Source organism: Aethalodelphis obliquidens, unplaced genomic scaffold, assembly GCF_003676395.1.
Source record: "Aethalodelphis obliquidens isolate GAN/ISIS:26980383/991018 unplaced genomic scaffold, ASM367639v1 scaffold40, whole genome shotgun sequence".
Taxonomy (NCBI): domain Eukaryota; kingdom Metazoa; phylum Chordata; class Mammalia; order Artiodactyla; family Delphinidae; genus Aethalodelphis; species Aethalodelphis obliquidens.
Window position 1 is genome coordinate 13,886,101 of NW_020837984.1, and position 21,885 is coordinate 13,907,985.

At 44.5% G+C, this 21,885-nt stretch overlaps 1 protein-coding gene across 4 annotated transcripts in view; it reads left to right on the forward strand.

Moving 5' to 3' along the window:
• Positions 1-21,885, forward strand: part of ANTXR1 (ANTXR cell adhesion molecule 1) — a 246,335-nt gene that overhangs the window by 158,854 nt on the left and 65,596 nt on the right. For all 4 annotated transcript variants that reach the window (XM_027131885.1, XM_027131886.1, XM_027131888.1 and 1 more), the window contains exons 14-16: positions 8,997-9,038; positions 18,137-18,232; positions 18,754-18,921. In XM_027131885.1, the coding sequence (XP_026987686.1) occupies positions 8,997-9,038; positions 18,137-18,232; positions 18,754-18,921 (306 nt within the window). The remainder of the gene's footprint in view (positions 1-8,996; positions 9,039-18,136; positions 18,233-18,753; positions 18,922-21,885) is intronic.

Below are 21,885 nucleotides of genomic sequence, written 5' to 3' on the forward strand. Positions count from 1 at the left end.
TTAATTTCTCTTTCAGATTTTTCATCATTAGTGTATAGGAATGCAAGAGATTTCTGTGCATTAATTTTGTATCCTGCAACTTTACCAAATTCATTGATTAGCTCTAGCAGTTTTCTGGTGGCATCTTGCGTATTCTCTATGTATAGTATCATGTCATCTGCAAACAGTGACAGTTTTACTTCTTCTTTTCCAATTTGTATTCCTTTTATTTCTTTTTCTTCTCTGATTGCCATGGCTAGGACTTCCAAAACTATGTTGAATAATAGTGGTGAGAGTGCCCATCCTTGTCTTGTTCCTGATCTTAGAGGAAATGCTTTCAGTTTTTCACCATTGAGAGTGATGTTTGCTATGGGTTTGTCGTATATGGCCTTTATTATGTTGAGGTAGGTTCCCTCTATGCCCACTTTCTGGAGAGCCTTTATCATAAATGGGTGTTGAATTTTGTCAAAGCTTTTTCTGCATCTATTGAGATGATCATATGGTTTTTATTCTTCAATTTCTTAATATGGTGTATCACATGGATTGATTTGCATATATTGAAGAATCCTTGCATCCCTGGGATAAATCCCACTTGATCATGGTGTACGATCCTTTTAATGTGTTGTTGGATCCTGTTTGCTAGTATTTTGTTGAGGATTTTTTGTGTGTGTGTGTGGTACGCGGGCCTCTCACTGTTGTGGCCTCTCCCACTGCGGAGCACAGGCTCCGGATGCGCAGGTTCAGCGGCCATGGCTCATGGGCCTAGCCACTCCACGGCATGTGGGATCTTCCCGGACTGGGGCACAGACCCGTGTCCCCTGCATCGGCAGGCGGACTCTCAACCACTGCACCACCAGGGAAGGCCTGCTGAGGAGTTTCGCATCTACGTTCATCAGTGATATTGGTCTGTAATTTTCTTTTTTTTTAGTATCTTTGTCTGGTTTTGGTAGCAGGGTGATGGTGGCCTCACAGAATGAGTTTGGGAGTGTTCCCTCCTCCACAAATTTTTGGAAGAGTTTGAGAAGAATGGGTGTTAGCTCTTCTCTAAATGTTTGATAGAATTCGCCTGTGCAGCCATCTGCTCCTGGGCTTTTGTTTGTTGGAAAGTTTTTAATCACAGTTTCAATTTCAGTGCTTGTGATTGGTCTGTTCATGTTTTCTATTTCTTCCTGATTCAGTCTTGGCAGGTTGTGCATTTCTAAGAATTTGTCCATTTCTTCCAGGTTGTCCATTTTATTGGCATAGAGTTGCTTGTAGTAGTCTCTTAGGATGCTTTGTATTTCTGCGATATCTGTTGTAACTTCTCCTTTTTCATTTCTATTTTTATTGATTTGAGTCCTCTCCCTCTTTTTCTTGTTGAGTCTGGCTAATGGTTTATCAGTTTTGTTTATCTTCTCAAAGAACCATCTTTTAGTTTTATTGATCTTTGTTATTGTTTCTATTTCATTTATTTTTTCTCTGGTCTTTATGATTTCTTTCCTTCTGCTAACTTTGGGTTTTGTTTGTTCTTCTTTCTCTAGTTCCTTTAGGTGTAAGTTTAGATTGTTTATTTGAGGTTTTTCTTATTTCTTGAGGTAGGCTTGTATAGCTATAGAATTCCCTCTTAGAACTGCTTTTGCTGCCTCCCATAAGTTTTGGATCATCATGTTTTCATTGTCATCTGTCTCTAGGTATTTTTTGATTTCTTCAGTGATCTCTTGGTTATTTAGTAATGTATTGTTTAGCCTCCATGTGTTTGTGTTTTTTACGTTTTTTTCCCTGTTAATCATTTCTAATCTCATAGTGTTGTGGTCAGAAAAGATGCTTGATATGATTTCAATTTTCTTAAATTTACTGAGGCTTGATTTGTGACCCAAAGTGTGATCTATCCTGGAGAATGTTCCATGCGCACTTGAGAAGAAAGTGCAATCTGCTGTTTTTGGTTGGAATGTCCTATAAATATCAATTAAATCTATCTGGTCTATTGTGCCATTTAAAGCTTCTGTTTCCTTATTTATTTACTCATAATCTTTTTATAATAGTAACATCAAAGATCACTGATTGCAGATCACCATAGCAAACATAATAATAATGAAAAATTTTGAACTATTGAGAGAATTACCTAAATGTGACACATAGACATGAAGTGAGCAAATGCTGTTGGAAAAATGGCACCAAAATACTTGCTCAACACAGTGTTGCCACAAAGCTTCAATTTGTAAAAAAACAAAATATCTTCAGCGCACAAGAAAGCAAAGTCTGCCTGTGTAGTACCTTCTCCTTTACTTCATGAAAAATCATACTTTGAGCTAATACGATTTCATAGTTTATTGATTTTATTGCTCAGTGTCCTTACCACATATGAATAAATTCACATATTACATACCTATATTGTAACAAAAGAAACTGTACATGTCGTTTTCAAATTTTCAGGAAGCCTTCTTGGAAATTTAATTTGGAACACAAAGCTGATTCGTGAACCACAAGGCAAGGGAATTTACTTGGAGGCTGGGGTTAGGGGATAAAATGGGATATAGATGGTGTCAATAAAGTACCATAACTAACCATGAGTCCAACCCATAACTCTAATGAGATCCTTATGGTGCATACATGTGTCACAATCCACTCATGGCAGTTGGAACTGTTAGCATATTAATTACTAAAGAAACATTTATATGGAGAGTTGAGAAACCAGAGTTGCATCTTGTATCACTAAAGGGCTTATTTGACAGGCAAAGAGTTTAGAATAATCAGAAATGCTTTCTTTACCTTTTCCTTTATAATGCATACTCATTCATTCCAGAAATAGTGACTAAGCAGCAAGCACGGACTATGTGTCGGGAGATTAAAACTGAGCCAAGTATGCCCATGTCTTCTAGAAGCTTAGAGTCCAGTTCTTCTTGCAGAAGAAAGAGATGCCAATACAGTGCAGTCAGTTCATTGCCAATGGTGCAGTGAAAGATAAGAACCGTGTCCCTAACGCCCAGGCAATCATCTGCCTGGGATTGCTTCAGGGCTGGATCCAAGAATGCAGGCCATGCCAGCTCTGCACACAGATGAGCACGAATGCTCTTCAGAGGAAGCAAGAGAGTTTCCTCCAGAGATAGTACTCTGTCTTCCCCTAGGTGGGACACGTAAGAAACGAAGACCCCACAGTCCCTGACAATAGAGCAGGGACACAATAACGTTTAGACTCAAACATTTTCTAACCAGCCATAGGCAGCTCTCAACAGAACAGTCATAGGAATGTCTGACTTGAAGCAAAACATACCCCCATATATCCACTTGAGGTGTAGCATTGTTAAAAACAGGCTACTTCATAGTTCTCAAAGTGTGGTCCACAGACCAGCAGTATAAGCATCATTTGGGAACTTGTTAGAAATGCAAAGATCCCACTCCAGACCTACTGATAATAAACTCAGGGATGCAGCCCAGAAGTCTGTGTTTTAAGAAGCCTTGCAGGCTACTCTGGTACTCAGTAATGTTTAGAGCTATTCACCTAATTCAAACTAGAGGACAAATGCTTAATTTTGTTAATAGAGTAGTTATCTTAAGCCATTCTCATGGACTTTGTCTGGACAGCAGAACTGGCTGTGTGTCATGGAAGTGTCTCCTTTGCAACAAGAGAACCACACCTTCGGTATAAAGGAGGTTGCAGGAGATGCTCCTCATCCAGTTCAAGCAAGAAGGACACTGAGACACTGAAGACAATCTAAGAAGAAAGGGGACCCAAAAAGAAGTCCTCTTCTCATGCCATAAGATGAGCATCTGTCTAACATGAGCTCATACAGCTTAGCCTACAGCCAACCGCCATCAGAGAGAAGAGACAGGAAAGATAAGCAGGAGAAACGGAATGTTGTGATGGTGGAGCCATAGCAGGGCCCATGGGGGAATAGCCAAGCCTGGCATCCCCCTGCTCCTTGTGCACCACACCGACCACACTCACTCTATTAAATGGAATGAGCCAGTGTGGCTACCCTGAGAGGAGGAAGAGGGGCCGGTGTCAAAAACCAGGTAGAGGGCTTCCCTGGTGGCGCAGTGGTTGAGAGTCCACCTGCCGATGCAGGGGACACGGGTTTGTGCCCCGGTCTGGGAAGATCCCACATGCCGCGGAGCAGCTGGGCACGTGAGCCATGGCCGCTGAGCCTGCGCATCCGGAGCCTGTGCTCCACAAAGGGAGAGGCCACAACAGTGAGGGGCCTGTGTACCACAAAAAAAAAAAACAGGTAGATTGCATTCTGCATTCCATTACACAGTACTATAGCAGTAGAGATGTAAGGGCAACAAAGTGCAAGGATCCAACATAAATTAGGAGCAAATCTTGAACACTTCTGGAGGGGAAAAAAACAAGCAAAATAAACTTACCAGGTGCTTTATTTCACCTTAACATTTTATAAAATAAATTTTAAGAGAGAGATTTACAGAGACCTAAACAGTTGAACTTGACATAAAACACAGTAAAGTTCCCAGATGTCAAAAACGACCTGGGCATATGTGATCTTTCTACTGTAATCATCCCATGCTAACTATATCTCCACATTTTCTATCATTTCATTTCCAACAGCCAAACTAAGAGGTGTACCTAAAAACCTGAATTTGTTTCGACTCAGTGAGAAGTTGCCAGTAAGATTTCAATTTAATAAGATTCCACCTGGTCTTTTCAAGCTTTCTTTCCTTGACCCGTACAACAGATTCTGTCAAATCTGGCCACCTCTACATCTACCTAAACAAACACGGACTAAATCAGAGTTAAAGTCACTGATAAGGGAGAAGAGGCACATCTCCCAATTCACAACAGAGTTTCAAGACATTCTCAGGTAGCAAAGAAACACTAATAGAATTCAGAAGCTCTCTATCCCATCTCATTTTTCTTATGCGCTTTCACTTCACCAGTCCAACCATTAATGCAGAAGGGACTCTAGGGCAGCTATCCCAAGAAGGCATCTGGTCACTTTCTACTCATCCCAAATATCCAACCTGAAAATGATAGTAAGTAGAGATGTGATGTTGGCCTCTGGAGGAGAAATATGAAAAAATGTCCCCAGAGTTATCCGTGGTACTGCCATTCAGTTCTGCCATGTTATGCTTACAAATATGTTTGTTGAGGGATTTTCCTCTTAAACATTTCATTAAGGGTCTCTTCAACCTTATCCATCTTCTGTTTGTCCCTCCTAATGAGGAAGGAGCTGACAAGTCCACCCACAACCAAGAGGAAGCTCCCAGAACCTTCTAAGAAGGGAAGTAGCTCAAATCCAACCTAAGCTTTGTAGTGTTCAGTTGCTTCTAGCTTGCATCCTTGTTGGCAATAAAGACCGTCTAATCACACTAGTTGGAAGCCAAGAATTATGCAATTAACTTTTAATTACATTCAAAAATGCTACAGAAAACACTGGGTTATGTGAGACCCCATAGAGGGGACCTTGCTTGTTCTGTGAGGTCCTGGGCGACTTCTCAGGGGAGGTGATCTAGCCGATGAATACGTGTTAACTGGGGTACATGCAGGTGTGCAGACAAAGCAGGGAGGTTGGCAAGCAATTAGGCAGAAGACGCTACAAGTGTAAAGCAGCAGGGTGTGTGGAAGGGACAGGAAGGTGACAGGAGGCTGAAGTGCAGAAAGTGAAGGGGAGAGAGGTGGAGGGGGGTGAAGTGGAGAGGTGGGGGGCCACGCCTGCACGTCATGCAGGCCTTTTGGGGGCTGAGGCAATTTGCATTTTCTCCTGTGAGGCTGCAGTGGTGCTGTAGGCTCAAGACCAATGCAAGTTGTTGCCCAATTGCTCCTCCAGGCCACCTGGGCTCGGGCCCTGGCGGGGCGGCGGGGGCAGTGGGGAGGGCTGACTGTCCCTGTGCTCAGAGCACTCCATTGGGTGGCCCAGGCACTGGTCTTGGCGTGAGAGTTTGGCTCACTCACAGACAGCCCATCCAGCCTGCCCAGATCGCACTTTGAGACGCTCTCCTGCCACTCCCTGGGCAAGTTGCACCTGCCCCCAGGAGCAGACTGGGAAGGAGGGGGCAGGGACTGGAAGCAATAGGAAGACTTCTTCCTCATTCCCGCTGAATAGAGCCAGACACCCGTCCGATAAGGCCAGATTGGAAGTGCCTAAATTTCGTCTACCTGAACATGGTGGCATTTTTCCAGAAGCTCAGGTGCCCAGTTTACAAGTATGTCAGCCTGGCATCTAGATGATGAATTAGTCCGCCTTTGATTAATACTTAATAAATCATGTGTTTTGCTTTGCCTTTTGGGTTCCCCTTGGGACACTGTTGGATGCAGAATTCGATAAATACCCGATAAGACACGTTGGCCATCAACCCACAGACGGGTTGGTCTGAGTGGTGGCTGCCTGGCTGATGTCAGCACTTCCTGGCTGGTGTCATGTGCTTACACGTATGTGGTGAAGCAGACTCCTACTGACCCCCCCTGAAGACCCTGGCCACTGTCAGGCCCTCTGGCCACCATCTGAGCGCCAGCCTCCTGTCTCACCCTTTTTATGAAGCTCTGGCTTCTAGGCCGCACCATCTGGAAACCACCATACATAGTATATACTGGATTTTCATTTGGTATATGTGGAGGGAGGGCAAGTTAAGTGAAACCTTTGTTAAAGATTTAATAAAAGCAAAAGACAGTGACTACAAGAAAGGGAAAGGGGAATAGTAATAGTATTCACCATCTATTGAGCACCCGCTCTGTTCCAGATGTTTTGCAAACATCATTGCTCATCGTGACTCAGTGCCTGCAAGGTTAGTGTTATTGCTCCCATTTAAGAGATGAAGTGGAGCTCAAGGAGGTTCAGGGACTTGTCGGATCGTCACAGTCAAAAAAAGGCAGGTCTGGGGTTCACATTTGACAACTACACAGTGCTTCCATGCAGCAAGGGGGGAAGCCGGTTGCACTGTGAAGACAAAACCCCAGCTGCTCCGCACCAAGTCTCTGTACACCCAGGGTACTTAGCAAATACACTGCCTACAGCAATCTTGTCAACATCTGTCTGTGTTCCTAAGTATCCTGCTCTCCTCTCGCTCCCTTCCTTAATCCCGCCCTGAGAGAAGAGATGCATTCCAGATCGCTGTCCCCAGCTCCTCACCCCTCCCTCCAGTCTCCAGGCATTTCCTGTTTGAAAATCATCACTGCCTCTGGGATGATGGGAAATCAGCACTGGGCAGTAATGACCCTCCTCAGAGACTGTTTTTAAGGAATTTGGAGCCAGTGTTGAGTGGGTGAGCAAAATCATGGCTTCATGCTTTCCAAAGACCTTCAGCAGGTTTCCCACGATGGCCAGGAAGTGGAGGCAGATGAAATGAGAGTTTGAAATGATAGCCTCGGGGCTTCCCTGGCGGTCCAGGGGTTAAGACTCTGCGCTTCTAGTGCAGGGGTTGCGAGTTCGATCCCTGGCCGGGGAACTGAGACCCTCCATGACGCACGGTGCAGCCAAAAAATATTTATTTATAAAATTCATAAATAAATTGAAATGATAGCCTCTGCCTCTTAATTAATTGAGTCCTATCCTTTTAGGTGACTGGAGGCTCAGTCCCCTGGCTGATGTTAGTAGAGCCTCAAGTCAGTAGCCTGTCTTAACATACAGAGATGACATTACAGATAGTGATGGCATGGGTGACAGCAGTGGGGATCAGAGCCCAAATGAGGTCCCAGAATAATCATCAAATCAAAGGTGATATGGACTTAGTAGGGGGCAGAAGTGAGGAAGAGCTGCCTAGTAGGCGGCCTGCCCTGCAGCCGGGAGAGCCCTCCCACTACATTAAGGAACTGGTCCCATGGACAGTGCTCAAGCATCCATCCATAAAGTGGTCCAGGTCAGCCCTGACGCTAAGACATCAAAAGATATTTAATGACTTTTGTATTTACCAGAATTTTCTAAGGAAAAAGACTGCAGGTAGGGGACCCAACATTCTGATAATAAGCTTGGGGTATGAGAGGAGGGAGACATGGTGCAGTCAGAGTGGATAACGGCCAAATTGCCTTGGAAAAGACTCTAAATCAAATTAACTGCAAGGGTACAAAAGCTTCCCTTTTATGAATGGGGTGTGCAAGGTGGAGACAAAAGTGGGGACAGGCTACTTACCGCCACCCTTCTTTTGTCCTTCCCATGCTTCTCCGTATGTCACCCATCCTCTCATTGGCTAGAAGGGGCTCACAATTGCTTGCCTTCCCAGAGTGACCACAGGTCTCTCTTTAACCCTGATGATGGGGTATTTGCAGAGTCCAGTCTTAGAATATTGTTATGTAAATCTTTGTGCCTCTTAAATTTCAGGGCCCTGAAAGGAATCCCCAGTTACCCCTTCTTTGCTGCCCTTTGTTGGGAATCCGTCAGCCTGACCGTCACATCCTCCCTCCATGGGTACCACCTGGGGCCAGTGACAGTTAATGGGATTGCCAACAGTTTGAGTGTGGTCCATACCTGACTTATCTCTGTAGCACTATCTTAACTTCTGTTCTGGACCATTCTTTGTTAAATGTGCAGCTGTTTGGGTGGGTGGGTGAATGATTTGATGCAGGAATGACCAGATGAAGAAATGAGTGAATAAATTTGCAGGATAGCTCCCTGGGGTAAAAGATGAAACTTTTACCCGTGGAACGTTTTTTTCTCTATACAAAACTACAGCAGAGGGGCTTCCCTGGTGGCACAGTGGTTGAGAGTCCGCCTGCCGATGCAGGGGACACGGGTTCGTGCCCCGGTCCAGGAAGATCCCACATGCCGTGGAGCGGCTGGGCCCGTGAGCCATGGCCGCTGAGCCTGCACGTCCGGAGCCTGTGCTCCGCAATGGGAGAGGCCACAGCAGTGAGAGGCCCGCGTACCGCAAAAAAAAAAAAAAACTACAGCAGACACAATTGAGTGTGGAACTCTCTGCCTGGGTCATGCTCTAACTAACTGAGCTATTCTGCCCAGAAAGACACCTGCCTTGCTTGGGCCCATTACTATGGTAATTATGGCCGCACCACCAGGTACCTCTTGAGAGCAAGGGCTCTTGGAAAGCAGGTGGCTGGAGATTTCTACTGACTTGTTCTTTTTTTTTCTTTTCAGATTATCAAGGAGCTCCCTCCACCCCCTGCTGAGGAAAGTGAGGTGAGTGACCAGGTGGACAGGATGGTGGAGTGGGGCAGAGAGCTCACTGGGCAGCCCGAGACTCAGGCCTCTGCAAAGCAGAGCTAAGTCAAGCCCAGACTCCCACTGAGTGCAAAGCAGCAAAGAGGGAGGTAGGTCTCTGGCTCTTTCCTAACCAAGGATGAACAGGAACTGAAGTGAACTGGCAGCCCGAGGCAGAATAGTTTTTGGAAGGTTTTCTCCTTGCAAGAAAAATTTGAAATGCAAACATAAGTAGTTTTATACGTACAATTATTTGGAGCCCCAAGGTACTGATTTTTCCTGTAATACAGACACCTGATGGATCTCTTCTCCCTGCAGAGACTTATGCTTTATATGCGTAGATCAGAGTGAATTTGCCACATCGTCCAAACAATCAGCGGTTCTAGAAACAGATGGTGCTGAAGTTTGCCAGGCAGTAAAGAAAATACAGTGGAGGGGGATATGCTAGTATGCCAGCCTTGCATAGGACATTAGACCCTCATCATTTAAAGGAAGAAAAATGACTTAAATGCCACCGTAAGTTGTCCAACAAGCAGGTCTGGTGCATGTGTGGCCTGGAGGCGTTAAAGGCTAATGGTGAGAAGGAGAATCCCTGGGCAGCAGTGCCTGCCCAGTGCTTTTCCTGATCCTCCGATTACTCCTGGGTTAGCTGGCCTCCCTCAATGCAACACTAACCAATTTAGAAGCCAGAGTCCAGGTCTGCAAACTTAGTGGGATCAGAAGATATATTGGTGAGGTTTCAAGTTCATTGTCCTTAATCCGTAAGGTCTGTTGTTGCAAGGCGAGCAACACCCCCTCACCACTCGTCTTCCCAATGCCTTTGTCAAGTTGCCTACATACAGAAAAAAAAATAATAATAAGGATTACATTTAAAATTCCATGTGGCTCTTATATCCTGAATTCTAAGCTTGTAAGCTAAGGGATTTAATAACTGCAATCAATTAAAGCGCATCTTGTTGGAATGCTAACTTTCTGCCCAGAAATCAGAGGAGGAAATTACATTTCTGTGCACAGAGGAGGGAGGAAAAAAAAACTCTCCTGACATCCACAAAAGCCTTTTCTTAATCCTTCAAGAGAAAGCACCGTGGCTAGTTCCCCGGGTTCCAGCTTGGCTGTGGTTCTGTTGTGTGCAGCTGTGTCTTATACTCCCAGAGAAAAATAGGGCAAGAAGCTCTCGCTGAGGTTGCTCTGTTTGCCCTGAGGTGAAGAATGTTCCCTTCACTCATTATGTTCAATTAGCGGAGTTATTGCCCTTTTCTGTTGCTGGCTCTGCATTTGCCTTTGGAAGGTGATGTGATGTGGTAGCCACCATGGCCAAAATACGCCAGGAGACTTAGGTCCAAGACTGTGGGGTGTGGTTGACCCCAGGCCCCAGCATCTAGCCTAGGACTCCACACACAAAACAAGCTCAATAAGTATTTGTAGAATGAAGTCTGATAGCCAACGATACAATTTTGGAGGAAAAAAAAAAGCCCAAGCCAGAAAACCACCAAGAAAGAATAGCTAAAAGCAAGAGAAAAGAGGTAGTTGAATTTTTCCAGTTTCATCCACTATTCTTACGGAAGTCACACTTTCACCTCAAGAAGGCAGACCTGATTTCTGAAACAGAAGGACAACCTGGGGACACTGGAGACCTACAAGGTTCTGTTAGACCTATAGGAGTTTCCGGGCTGGCCGGGGCGGGCTGCAGGCTGTGCTGATTACCTGGGCATGCGTGCTGGCCCTGATCGTTCCTTGGCCCTGTGAATTAAGCAGGCTTAATCTCCTTCCTAATGTGTTTTGGCAGAAAAAAATAAAAAATAAAGAAATCCCACAGAAACGATGACATAACTCAGCCCATAAAAGTATTTTATACAAGGCCCTAAAAATCATAGCCTGAATCTAGACAACCTTCTCCACTGCACCTCCCTGTGTGTTCAAATCCCACCAGCCTTTCCAGCACAGCTCCTAGGCTGTAATTCCTTCCACCAGAGCTAATTTCTACCTTCTGCACATTCCCAGGGTATTTATTTATTAAACTTTTCCTTCTGCATCAAAGTTTAAGAGCATTAGCTATACTTGAAGGTCAGGATCTATATCTAATTAATCTTTGACATATTCCCCAAAGAGCTTAATACAGTATCTAACATTCAATCATTAGCCAAATGAGGTTAAATAATCTCTGCCATGTATATGAACAAGCATCAATTATCCAAACTTTCATCAGCTCTGTAAGCATCATATCCTAAGGGAGGTAAATCTACTAAAAAATGAATAAACTTAGACAATGGACACAACTTTATAATGAGCTCTCAGTGGTCTCCTCTTTATTAGGGAATATCAAAATGCGTAATATGAAAAGGCATGACTTTTTGAGATTTCGTGCAACCAACAGTAATGTTTCTGTACATAAAGACAGGACAAGGAAAAATTACTTGAAATTTCAAGCTCTCCCCAAAAACAAGGAAGCTCAATTTTCACAACCAAGAAGGGCATTTCCTGGGTTAAGGGTCTTCTCTAATTGGCAATCGAGTGAGGATTCCTCACTAAGTCTCTAGTTATTCCAAACAATTGGCAGTTTATGGGAGAATCAATAATGCAGTACTTCATCTGCTGATTTAGTTCTAAACGTCCTCACCTTCCATGGATTTTCTGACCGTTTGAGAGAGAGAGGGTTGTGTACTGAAGGAAATGACACTGGGTGGGCATCCAATTAACAATAAGTACTGGGGCTTCTCTGGTGGCGCAGTGGTTGAGAGTCCGCCTGCTGATGCAGGGGACACGGGTTCGTGTCCCGGCCCGGGAAGATCCCACATGCTGCGGAGCGGCTGGGCCCGTGAGCCATGGCTGCTGGGCGTGCGCGTCCGGAGCCTGTGCTCCGCAATGGGAGAGGCCACAGCAGTGAGAGGCCCGCATACCACAAAAATAAATAAATAAATAAATAAATAATAAATTAAAAAATGAAATAGATAAAATGTAAAACACCATATAGGTACACATAGTAAGGATAAGTATTTAAAAAATAAAATGAAATAAATAAAATGGAACATTGCTTTAAAAAATATACACACAATTCTTTATTGAAGAACACAAGACAGTCACTGTGTTAATCACTGTGTGTGTGTGAACAGATATGATGGTACCAAAACATATAGTTAAGTCAGTTGGAATTTTCTGGTATTTACAAACAGAAGTGTTGATGAATTTTTCGGACTCGCCAGTTCACTCCTAGGAATTCATCTCCAAGGCTGACTGACAGTGAAGGTGACCTCTCTGGCTTATCCCCAAAGACTTCAGATGAGACAGTACAGCCAGATCTACTTGAGGTCTGCCCTCCCCTCCAGAGCCTCTTGGGCCTGGGAGTTTCTGTAGCCTTAATCCTTTGTTTCATGTCGTCACCCTCACAAAACTTACCCCTCTGTAAATGTAAACGATCTTGTTGACAGCTGCATTCTCCCTGTTTTTCTCAAACTAGAACACTGTGCAGTGGGGCACAACTACAGTTGCTTGAGCGAGTGAAGGAAGGAACGGACAAATACATTGTTTGGGGCTACATAGGGTTTATCCTAAGGGTTTAAGATGTGTTACAGTTCAGTGACCTTTTTAATGAATTCAAAGTCTGATTTAAAACTGTTTCCTTGGGCTCCATTCCGTTTCAGTTATGTTCTCCTTTCCATAGGTAGTTCCCACTGGTACCCATAGTGAATTGGAGATTGAGAGCCTATTTGGGTCAAACTAGCCATCTGTCTCTCCTGCCAAATGGATGTCAGAGAAGCAGGAATGTTAAAGAACTTGTAGACTGAGTCTCAGAGGGCCACCACATCACAGCTCCAGGGGGCGCTATTCACATCATGGCCTATAAGGAGGAGTGAGGCAACCCCAGGATCAGTGATCTCACCCCTTCTCCTTGCTGGTTTGCTTAATAACTAACTAACTGTTAAATATCTGTTGAGTGAGTGAAGGTCAATACAAGGAACCATGGCACATACAAGAAGGGAGCATTGAATCCTCTGGGGAATCAGGGAGTTCTTCACAGAATAGGTTAAATTCGAGCAATAGCTTAAAAGGCAGGCAGAAGAAGTGGGAGAAGTTTGTCCCGAGCTTATGGAGCTGTGAATGTTGAAGCATGGGGCTATACAAAAGCCTGGCATGATTAGAAAGATGGAAAGTTTCAGTGTGTGACAGCAGCACAGGACTAATCCAGTTACGGGCCAACCAAACGTGTGCATCAGACTTCATATTTTATAGCTTTTTTCCTCCTAGAGCAGGTCTGCCTGAGGACAAGCAGGTCAGAATGGGCCTCCCTGTCTGGATCACGTGCTGCCACTTGTGTTACCCAAACATCAGACAACTGGATGTCTGGGGCCACCACATCCTTTAAAATTTAAACACAACCTCCCCTGATGGGAAACCAGCATCCCTCCCTAATCTCTGAGGTTTCTCCAGGCACCACTGACTCCATTTCTGGCTGCTTCTGTGTTATCTCCTCTCAGAAGGAGATAGATACCATCTGACAAACCAGATCCCTCCATCCCCCAAAGGCACCACGGGCACAAAGCCGTCTGCATAGGGAGTGTTACTGAAGGTTTAAAAGTATGAGTGGGTTACAGCACAGTGCAGCCAATTAACAACTTCCGACAGACTGTTAAAAAGCCCCTTCATTCCACTCCTGGACGGTTCTCCTGGCCGTCTCGGGGGGTGGGGGTGGGGGCAGGGCAGGGGCTGGTAGTTTTCTGGAGCTCAGTTCCACTCTTCTGCTAACCACCCACAAACCCCTGATTCCTACGGCTTTGCTAACACAAAGCAATTCAGCTCATCCAGTCTGTCCTCCATTTATCATACTGGTGGTTTTTCCCCTCCCTGCGACATCCTTAAAGGGCAGTTTGAGGGGGACTTCCGCCAAAGCCCTCATACTTGATTAGAGGTAGAAATTCACCTCAGGTGCTGCCAATTCTGTTAGTGGAATTGCTGGGGACTATGATTTTACTCCATCAATTTTTGGCCAAATGAAAAAAACACATCAAAGATTCCCTTCTCTTCTGAAGATTGCAAAACCCTCCCGTCTCTAGAATGTGTAAACAGAGCCATGGTAACTGCAGGGAAATTCTGACTCTCCCTTTGGTCAAACCCTGGGCCTCTGTGTTGTCTTTTGCTGTTGTTGTTTGAGTTTGGCAGGCAAGCTCGGGTCAGGGGATTAAAGGCAGGCTTGGTGTATCAGGAACGCGTGGAGCGGTCTGCAGTCTCGGCATTTCCCGTGTGGGATGTGGGCCCTGCACATGCGCAGAAAGCCGGCCCAGCCTGGGTACCCAGGCACCGCGGAGAAGTAGAGCCCCTGGGGCGGGAAGAGATGAGCGGGAGGGCGCTCCGTGTGCAAATATAGGGGGAATCCCGGACGAGGCATCAGCAAGCCAGATCGGAACTTCTCTTCGTTTTTCTGGATCTGACTATCCTCTTCTGTGCAATGAAAAGGCTCAATTAGATGGTCTGTAATGTTTGTGCTCCTGTCATTTAAGAAATTAGGAGACTCATAAGACCTTTTCAGCCCCCTAATGAATAAGAGCAGCTGTATTCTTGGAGTTTCTTACATTCTTGGTGGTATGTTCCGTTTAGGGTGACTTAATTTCAGTTAAGTCCTTTGAACAAGGCACTAGACCAGGCATGCCCAGGCTTTTTGAAGCCATGTTTCATGTATGACACACAGACACACTCTGGTGGTAAAGTTTAACCATATAAAGTTCCTGGTTGACATCATCATCAGAAGCTTTCTGAAATTATATCATAAGGTAAAGTACTGCGAGCTATAGTTTTTCCCTTCTTGTTTTTTTTTTTTTTTTTTTTTTTTTTTTGCTTTTGCTTGTTTTTATTTATTATTTTGCCATGTTTTATAGTCAGAAGTGTTCAAAATTAGCAGCTACAAGGGTTGAGAAGTAGAAAACTAGCATTTATTTGAAAGCATCAAATGGTTGGAAAAGCAAAACAAAAAAGGGCAAAACCTTGAATTTTGTCAACACTGAGAAATAATCAAACAAGAGTGTAGCTGCCTGGGCTCAAATCCATCTCCACCGCATTCCAGCTGGTGACTCAGTCACTTAATCTCTCTATTCCTTCTCTGTAGAATGGGTGTAATAGCACCAACTACCTCAGTGGCTATTTGTGAGCTAACTGGTTTATTTTATTTATTTTTCATCTCTGGAAACCAAATTTTATTAGAAATACGAAAACGGGATAAAATCTTTGAGACAATTTCTTGTCTGTTGGGCCTTTTCTTCCCAGGTCCCTTAATTATCAGATCTCTATTGTAAGGGATCCAAATACATCTTAAGAGCTTTGTCTTACCCATTAAATTTATCTGACAACATGTAGGTTTGAAAGATTAAAGATGAGCTAACTGGTTTAATATTGATACACATCAAATGCCCAGAAGAGTGACCGGCACATACACGGTCAAGGGTACGTAAATCCAGCTGTGGTTATCGTGAATTCAATACTTGCAAATATTGAGCACCTACTGTACACCAGGCTCTGTGCAAGATTTAAAATATAAGGGTCAACAGAATCCACTGTGCCTTCAGGGCACACAGTCCCACGTCCAAGAAGGACGTATACGTTGAAGAGAGAGAGAGACACAGAGAGAGACTGACCCATTCTGCTCACCTGCCAGAATGTCGCAAGTCCTCTGGTCAGCGGTGATCACTATGTATTCATGCTTTTTTTGAATTTTTAAAAAGAAGCCTGCCTATTGCAAGCACAGCAGGTCACCCTGGGAGTCTTAATGTGTTACGTGTTACTGTTTTGCTTTGTCACCTCTGGCTCTGATCTCTCTTCTGCCGACCCGTGCTTTATACCCTGCCCCATGCATGGGATGCCCCTTTCCATACAGTGACGGCCCCGCATGGGACTCCACTGCCTCCACAGATGCCTCCAACACAAGTCTGTAGGAGGCCCGCTTGTTCTGAGCTCATCCTGCTGCTTTGCTGACCCCTTTTTTAGCTTCCTTTCCCTACCCAGGAGGGAAATTACACACCACCTTATAGCCCATCCAGGACCGTAGATGGTGAGTTTTTCTCCCCACAACAGGAATAATCACAGTGCCAAGATGAGGAACAGTTTTGCTGATTATCCTTCCCTTTTCCATCCGTAAACTTACAAGCTCCTTCATTTTGAAAAATATAATCAGTGCTAGCTTCCTGTCTCTGAGCTAAGTTGCAGGCACTGAGTTTACTGCTTTATTTGAATCATCTCATTTAGTTTATTTGTAAATTCAGCAGATGATTCTTGGGCATCTACCACGTACTAGATGCTGTTCTAAAAGCTGAGAAGAGAATAGTAAATACGACAAATAACCAGAAGTTTCCTTGGAACTTACATCCCGGTGTGCAGAGACAGACAATAAATAAATAGCAAGCCATGGTAAGAGCTAAAAATAAAAATAAAACAGATTGATGGGACGAAGAGAGTGGGACTACTTGAGAAGGATGTCCAGGGAAGGCCTCTCTGTGGAGTGATAAGAAGGATGCAACCATGAAAAGACCAGGGGAAAAGCCATTCCTGGACAAGGGACTGTGCACAGTCCCCGAGACAGGGATGCACGCAGAATGTTTGAGGGCCAGAGAGAAGGGGAGCGTGGTAAGGAAGAAGGCTGGAGAGGTGAGCAAAGGCCAGAGCTCGCAGGGCAGAGTCGGGGTTTGAAATTTATTCTGCTGCTTTGTGGAGCACGGATCGTAGGTAAGAGGGCAGCAGGAAGGTCAGTTAGGAGACTACCTCAGTATCTAGGAGAAAGCTTATGGGGCCTTGAGACCAAGGTGGTGGAGGTGGTGATGGAGGTACAGTTGGAGAAGTCACACATTCGGAATCTTTTAGAAGTAGGGTCAACAGAGCTCGCTGGGAAATTGAGATGGGGTGGGAGAGGGGCAGTGGGGGAGAGAGAATTCAAGAGTGACTCCTAGGCAGGGGGGAAGACTGTGGGAGGAGCAGGTCTGAAGTGGGGAAATCAGGACTTCTTTTTGATTCGGTATTGCTTTGTTTTGTTTTAACCTCTTTAGTGGAGTATAATTGCTTTACAATGGTGTGTTAGTTTCTGCTGTATAACATAGTGAATCAACTGTACGTATACATATATCCCCATATCTCCTCCCTCTTGCGTCTCCCTCCCACCCTCCCTATCCCACCCCTCCAGGTGGTCACAAAGCACCGAGCTGATCTCCCTGTGCTATGCGGCTGCTTCCCACTAGCTATCTATTTTATGTTTGGTAGTGTATATATGTCCATGCCTCTCTCTCGCTCTGTCACAGCTTACCCTTCCCCCTCCCCATATCCTCAAGTCCATTCTCTAATAGGTCTGTGTCTTTATCCCTATCTTACCCCTAGGTTCTCCGTGACATTTTTTTTTCTTAAATTCCATATATATGTGTTAGCATACGGGATTTGTCTTTCTCTTTCTGACTTACTTCACTCTGTATGACAGACTCTAGGTCTATCCACCTCTTTACAAATAGCTCAATTTCGTTTCTTTTTTATGGCTGAGTAATATTCCATTGTATATATGTGCCACAACCTAAGTGTCCATCATCGGATGAATGGATAAAGAAGATGTGGCACATATATACAATGTTTCACATTTAGTAGTGTGTATATGTCAGTGCTACTCTCTCACTTTGTCCCAGCTCCCCCTCCCCACTCCCCGTGTCCTGAAGTCCATTGTCTATGTCTGGGATGCGGTATGGTTGAGATGTTGATTAGTCCCCCAGGAGGAGATGTCCGTGTCAACGGAGTTCAGAGTAGTCAGGGATGAAGATGTAAATTGACAGGTCATTAACATGTAGATGGGATTAGATGAGATACCCTATCAAGGAGTAGAGATGCAGAAGAGAACAGGTCCCAAGAATACACCACAGTCTAACCACGTCGTGCTGCTCTTTATTCCCACTTTACAGGTAAGAAAAATAAGCTTAGGTAGGTTAAGTGATTTCCCAGGGCCCCAGGAAGCGGTAGCACTGGGATTTAACCCAGGCAGTCTACCCCTATCCACTCTGCGACAGTGGACACATACATACAGCAATGGTGCTTTGCTTCCTTCATGTGTCACAATCTCTCTGCAGGAAGAAGATGACGATGGTCTGCCTAAGAAAAAGTGGCCTACGGTAGATGCCTCTTATTATGGTGGGCGAGGAGTTGGAGGCATTAAAAGGATGGAGGTAAGAGGACAGCTTCTTGTACTCATATCTATGTGCTGACTACTCAGGGACGGAAAACCAAAGCAAATTGGTGAAAACTCACACCTGAGGTCTAATGAGGATGTGGACTGTGAGGCATCAGATGGAGAGATGGCGGGTACAGCCTTTTACCTGTCACTCCTGTATCTTGCCCACTGTGAGTCAGAGCGATTCGCGCATTGGCTCAACCCCACCCGCAGTGGTTTCTTCTCTCACTGGAATAAAATCCAAAGTTCTCGCCTGGGCCCACAATGCCTTTGCACGTACTGTCCCCACAGCCTGGACAGTTCCTCCCCCAAATATCCATGCCCCTCGCTGCCTTTCTCTGCTCCTTTAGCCCTCCCCCTTTCCCTTTTTCCATACCACCGCTCTTCCCTGACCCTCAAAACCCAAAGGAAATGAGGACTGGGTAGCACATCATACAGTTATTTGTGATTCTCGTTCTCCAGAGCCGTCAGATTTTATTTTGTCCTTTGGGTTTTTTTGTATGTTGTTTATTTTAGGTTCGTTGGGGAGAAAAGGGCTCCACAGAAGAAGGTGCTAAGTTGGAGAAGGCAAAGAATGCAAGAGTCAAGATGCCAGAGCAGGAGTACGAATTCCCAGAACCCCGAAATCTCAACAACAACATGCGCAGGCCCTCGTCCCCCCGGAAGTGGTATTCTCCGATCAAGGTGTGCCTCTTCTTACTCAAAAACCCATCCTCACTCCTCCTAAAACACTTACATAGGAAGAATCAGAATCTTTTGGTATGATAAAATATCAAACCAAAATCCAGCTTATCACAAAGAAACAAATTTCTATAATCATGGACTTGAAAGTATAAGTGTGTACTTTCTCAACTTCCACAATATCAAGGTGAGAGCTGGGCTTTTTTAATGGAAGTAGAGTTGATTTACAATGTTTTATTAGTTTTCAGGTGTACAGCACAGTGATTCAGTTTCATGTATCTATATATACTCTTTTTCAGATTCTTTTCCATTATAGGTTGTTACAAAATATTGAGTGTAGTTCCCTGTGCTATACAGTAGGTCCTTGTTGGTTATCTATTTTATATATAGTAGTTTGTATCTGTTAATCTAAAACTCCTAATTTATCCCTCCCTGCCTCCTTTCCCTTTTGGTAACCATAAGTTTGTTTTCTATGTCTGTGAGTCTGTTTCTGTTTTATAAATACGCTCATTTGTATAATTTTTTTAGATTCAACATATAAGTGATAGCATATGGCATTTGTCTTTCTCTGTCTGACTTACTTCACTTAGTATGACAATCTCTAAGTCCATCCATGTTGCTGCAAATGCTATTATTTCATTCTTTTTTACAGCTGAGTAATATTCCATTGTATATGTATACCACATCTTCTTTATCCATTCATCTGTTGATGGACATTTAGGTTGCTTCCGTGTCTTGGCTATTGTAAATAGTGCTGCTATGAACATTGGGGTGCATGTTATGTTTTTGTCTTTTCTGCATATACGCCCAGGAATGGGAGCTGGGCTTTTTTAAATCACCGTGGCAAAGTGGTGGAATGAGAGTGGGCTAGGAGAAAGTGACTTGGGCAGTAACCCCAGAGGATCATTATAAATTACAGTAACATCTGGTAACTTCACTGGTAGGAAATTCCATAGTCTAACAACAATGGCAGGATTCTCCTTAATGCCTAATCTCTGTTCCTCTTGCCATAACATAAGCCCATCTCCCTTTATTCAAGCTAGGTGCTGGTGTATCAGGACACGCTAGTGGACTGTGTTGGCCATAGATCTGATACTCACTCTTCCTGGCTGTGAGCAAAATGCCTTATTTCTCCAGCATCCCTCTTCCCCCCGCCCCGCCCCTCACAGCTCCAGAGCTCAACTAAAACGCTCTTTGACTTATTGGAAAATTTAAGTCATAGGAGGCAGTTAATACTTCCTAAAGTCCTCTTTTCTCTTCCTCTTGGGTGCAGGTATCTTTGAATTCATGTGATTCATCCAACACCCTTGCTCTGTGGTCTTGCCCATAAGCATCTACACTAAGCCAGTTATCAGAGAGCACTAGGAAATCGTAGCTAAAAAGACTGACATAATCTGTCCCCATTCCCTCGTTTCCTGCCATGGAAAACTGAGATGGTAGAGTGCTTGCTCTACCCAGGTCTGGAACCCAAGGCTGCATCTCAGGTCTACGGCCTCTAGTTCTGTGCTGCAGACAGAACTATGCCAAGTCCAAGGACTCAGCAAAAGATTCACTATAAGAACCAGCTCTCATCACCACCCCATACACACACACACACACACACACACACACACACACAGCTTTACCCTTCTTCCAGTGACAACAAAAATAACACTCATCATTCGCTGAGATATTTGCTAATTTTAGAGCAGACTTTCTGCCACGAAATCAAAAGCAATAACCATTTTAAACAGTGGAGGGAAACTTTCTTATTAGTGGTCTCTGCTCCGCAGACCTACCTCACGCTCAGACTAATCGCGGTGCATTTCCATTTCGGTTTGACGTGTTTAACGTGGTGAGATTCTTTAGATAAGCCACCCCTCCCCCCAGGGCAATGGGTTGAACTCTGGAAAAATGTAGGCAAAATGTGGCTTGCTTAACTAACAGCTGTTTGCTTCTAATTATTTTCTAATGTGGAACATGCAGTGGCGTGCATACATGTGCAGACAGGAAGGAGCCAAGTAGAATCTCAGAGACAAGACGAAAGGGGATTTTCTATTGTGTTGTTTTCAGGAATCTGTACCTCGTGACTAATACAACTTATTTGGTAAGAGCCGGGTTTTCATCTCTGTAATCTTGGACGTTGAGAGAACGTCCTATTCTATTTGAAGAATTCAATTTCTGCTTGAGAGCACGTTATTCATCTGTTAACTAGTGGTTTAGGACTGAGTTTTACGAAATAAATGAGGATATGGACAACTCGATTTAGAAATCTCAGAACACTCCCAACACACACTTGGAATTAGATCCAGTTCAAGTGAGTATTTGTTGTGCACCTACTCTGTGCCAGCTACTGCTGGCTATTGAGCATATAGAGGGTCTCAAACTTGGCTGAGAATCAGAATCACCTGGAAGAGCTTTAAAAATACAAATTCCCAGGCCTGACGTCTCAAACCTAATGATTCAGTCTCACGATAGGCTTTCAAAGGCTCTCTGGCCTTCACAACCTGCCCACTTTTTCTCATCAGGTGTAACTCCATTTTTCCCCAACGCCTCCCTTTTCAAATTTCTCATCCAAACTCCCTAAGTGAGACCCCTCTGTTGCCCTTGCCCCAGTTATCGCTCCCTCCAAAGCCCCTGCTCTTCAGCCTTGGTCATTGTGTGTGTGTGTGTGTGTGTGTGTGTGTGTGTTTATGTGTGTGTGTTTGTGTGCGTGTTATGTGTGTGTGTGTTGTGTGTGCGTGTGTGTTTGTGTGTGTGTGCGTGTTGTGTGTGTTTGGTGTGTGTGTTTGTGTGTGTGTGTCTCTCTGTGTGTGTGTGTCTCTGTGTGTGTGTGTCTGTGTCCTCTGTGTGTGTGAGTGTTATGTGTGTGTGCGTGTTATGTGTGTGTCTGTGTGTGTGTCTGTGTGTGTCTGTGTGTGTCTGTGTGTTATGTGTGTGTGTCTCTGTGTGTATCTCTGTGTGCGTGTTGTGTGTGTGTGTCTGTGT